Source organism: Helianthus annuus, chromosome 14 (genome assembly GCF_002127325.2).
Source record: "Helianthus annuus cultivar XRQ/B chromosome 14, HanXRQr2.0-SUNRISE, whole genome shotgun sequence".
NCBI classification, from domain to species: Eukaryota; Viridiplantae; Streptophyta; class Magnoliopsida; order Asterales; family Asteraceae; genus Helianthus; species Helianthus annuus.
In genome coordinates this window covers 97,011,840-97,014,689 of record NC_035446.2, presented here as the reverse complement: position 1 = coordinate 97,014,689, position 2,850 = coordinate 97,011,840, and the positions used below count along the sequence as shown (strand labels likewise).

The 2,850-nt window shown below is 40.1% G+C and overlaps 1 protein-coding gene across 1 annotated transcript; it reads left to right on the top strand.

Moving 5' to 3' along the window:
* Positions 1-663: 663 nt before the first annotated feature.
* LOC110906976 (probable aspartyl protease At4g16563) lies at positions 664-2,376 on the top strand. Its single transcript, XM_022152024.2, has one exon. It carries the CDS (start codon positions 813-815, stop codon positions 2,226-2,228), a length of 1,416 nt encoding a protein of 471 aa, XP_022007716.2. The 5' UTR covers positions 664-812; the 3' UTR covers positions 2,229-2,376.
* Positions 2,377-2,850: the final 474 nt, after the last annotated feature.

Sequence of the window (2,850 nt, the reverse complement as noted above, 5' to 3'; positions counted from 1 at the left end):
TCCCACATGTTATCCGACGGTTTTTGGAGGTTCTTGGGAAGGTCAGACACGTGTCTGACCCCCAACGGTGGGATATCCTTCTCCATTAATGTTCTGCCGGATAAGTACAGTGATTTAGACCGGATCCTCTTCTTATCAAGCATTTAATGAGTCTGTTTCTCTTAGCTGTTTCCCGCTCATTGCAAACGAAGGAGAAACCTTAATGGTCAAGGTTATCCTGTCTGGTGGGCTTTTAGGTAATTGGGCTTCCAAAGAAAAGGCCCAAAACGGGTGAAGTGGGTTTCCCCACTGACCCGTCGTCAGGGACCAACTGTGTGTTTAGAGTGTACCTAACAAGATAACATGGTCGTATTCGTAACAAGATAAACTATTAGACTATTATCATAATACACGCTTAATATATTATTGACTTATATGACAAACCGAAGTATGGGATGACCAGAACATCGTATTCTCTCAAGTCTCAAGTCTTGCACAAAACTTCCACACTAAATTGCACGTAAAGAAAACAATTAGTGACTCAACTTCAAGGAAATAAAAAACATCACTCAAAAGCACAAGTACACTATGCATCAAAACTTGTGCACATTTTAGAAACAATGAGCTGGATTTCCCTATTAAAAATTAAAAATAAAAATAACAATAATAATGCACCCACAACAACAAGAATAAAACCATCTCTTGTGCCCCCCTCTTTTCTTATCTTCTTCACCCCTCCCCTGTTTCCAGTGCCCCTCTTTTCTTCTCATCTTCTTCACCCTCCCCTGTTTCCAAACACATATGATCGATCACAAACAACTTTTCCAAAATCAATGTCTCTCTCTCTCATCACCATCTTCTCTCTCATCACCACCCTCTGCATCCCACCTTCTTCCTCCCAAACCACCCTCAAACTCTCTCTCTCACCAATCCACAACCCACACATTGCAGGCTCCAAATCCACCAATCCATGGGTTCAAACACTAAATCATCTTTCATCTTCTTCATTAGCCAGAGCCCATTACCTTAAACACCCTAAAGACAATTCCTCTGCTTCTAATTCTCAGTTTAATTCCAAAATTAATTCTCAAATTCCCCTGTTTCCACAGAGCTATGGTGCATACTCTGTTTCTTTAAGTGTCGGGTCACCAGGTCAAACACTATCGTTTGTTATGGATACTGGAAGCAGTCTTGTTTGGTTCCCCTGTACCAAACGGTATATGTGTTACGGGTGTGATTTTCCTGGTGTGAATGAAACCCGTGTGCCCAAATTCATACCCAGATTGTCTTCATCTGCTAAGATTATCGGATGTAGTAATAAGAAATGCGGGTTGCTTTTCGGGTCGGGTAGCTCGGGTCAGTGTACCAGTAAGGAGATATGCCCGGCTTATATGGTGCAATACGGGTCCGGGTCGACATCCGGGTTGTTGTTGTCGGAGACTTTGAATTTCAAGGAGGGTGGGGTGAAGGATTTTGTTGTCGGGTGTTCGATTCTTTCGACCCGACAACCCGCGGGTATAGCCGGGTTTGGGCGTGGGCCGGCTTCGTTACCCGTGCAGATGGGGCTTAAAAAGTTTTCGTATTGTTTGGTTTCGCACCGGTTTGATGACGCTCCGGTGAGTAGTGAGATGGTTTTGGTTCGGAATTCGAAGAATATGGGTTCTTCGAATTCTGCTGGCATCGCTGGAGTTAGTTATACGAAGTTTCGTGAGAACCCGGGGAGTTCTAACTCCGCGTTTAAGGAATACTACTATTTAAGCCTTAGGAAAATAACCGTCGGCGGTAAGACGGTTAAGATCCCGTATGATTTTCTGGTGCCGGGATCTGATGGAAATGGTGGTACCATCATTGATTCCGGCACCACGTTTACCTTTATGGACAATCAAGTCCATAATCTGGTGGCAAAAGAGTTTGAAAGTCAAGTTTCAAAGTATAAACGGGCTGCTGACGTGGAAGACATGACCGGGTTACGACCGTGTTTTAACGTCAGTGGTAAACGGGTGGAAATACCCGAGTTAATGTTTCACTTCAAAGGCGGAGCTAAATTAGCGCTTCCCACTGCGGATTACTTCTCGTTATTGGGGGATACGGATGCGTTGTGTATGACGATCGTATCCAGTGACCGGATCGGGTTGGGTCAAAAACTCGGGCCGTCGATAATCATAGGAAATTATCAACAGCAGAATATATACGTGGAGTACGATTTGGAAAAGGGAAGGCTCGGTTTCAAGAAGCAACAATGCAAGTAAAGAATAAGAAAATAGTATCCCACTTTTAATTTCAAGAAATAAAGTTTGAAAATTGAATAATAGTTTTTTCAGTTGTAGATTTTAGAAAATTGTAATACTGATATATTATTATAATAAATTTCTTATATTCGTTCAGGTTTAACTGTAAGCTAACGTGCATATTATTCAAAACAAGTTCAGTTCACTTAATTTGTGAAAAAGCTTAAGATATTTTAGTTGTGGTCATATTTATATATTAAAATATCTAGAAAGTTATTTTGATCACGGACTTAAAAAGTTATACTCACCTATGTGACCATGTGACCGAAACATTGTGGAAAGTAAAATTAGAAGTAGTCGTCTTCAAGTTTTTAACTTATATAAACCAGAATGGGTCAGTTTTTTTATTGATTTGAGCGTATGATTTCTTTCAAATTTGTTTGAGAAATTCATTTTAATCGGATCTCATGGTATGTTAATGCGGTTGAACCCACATGTTATTGTAATTTTGTATTTGTTAATCGTAGTTGGATCTTATAGACTGTTTTAAATCGAACTTTTCAATTAATTATAGACTTCTAGTAATATATACACGACACATATACTAAATCCATATGGCGCCATAAAAATTAATTCTATTTTT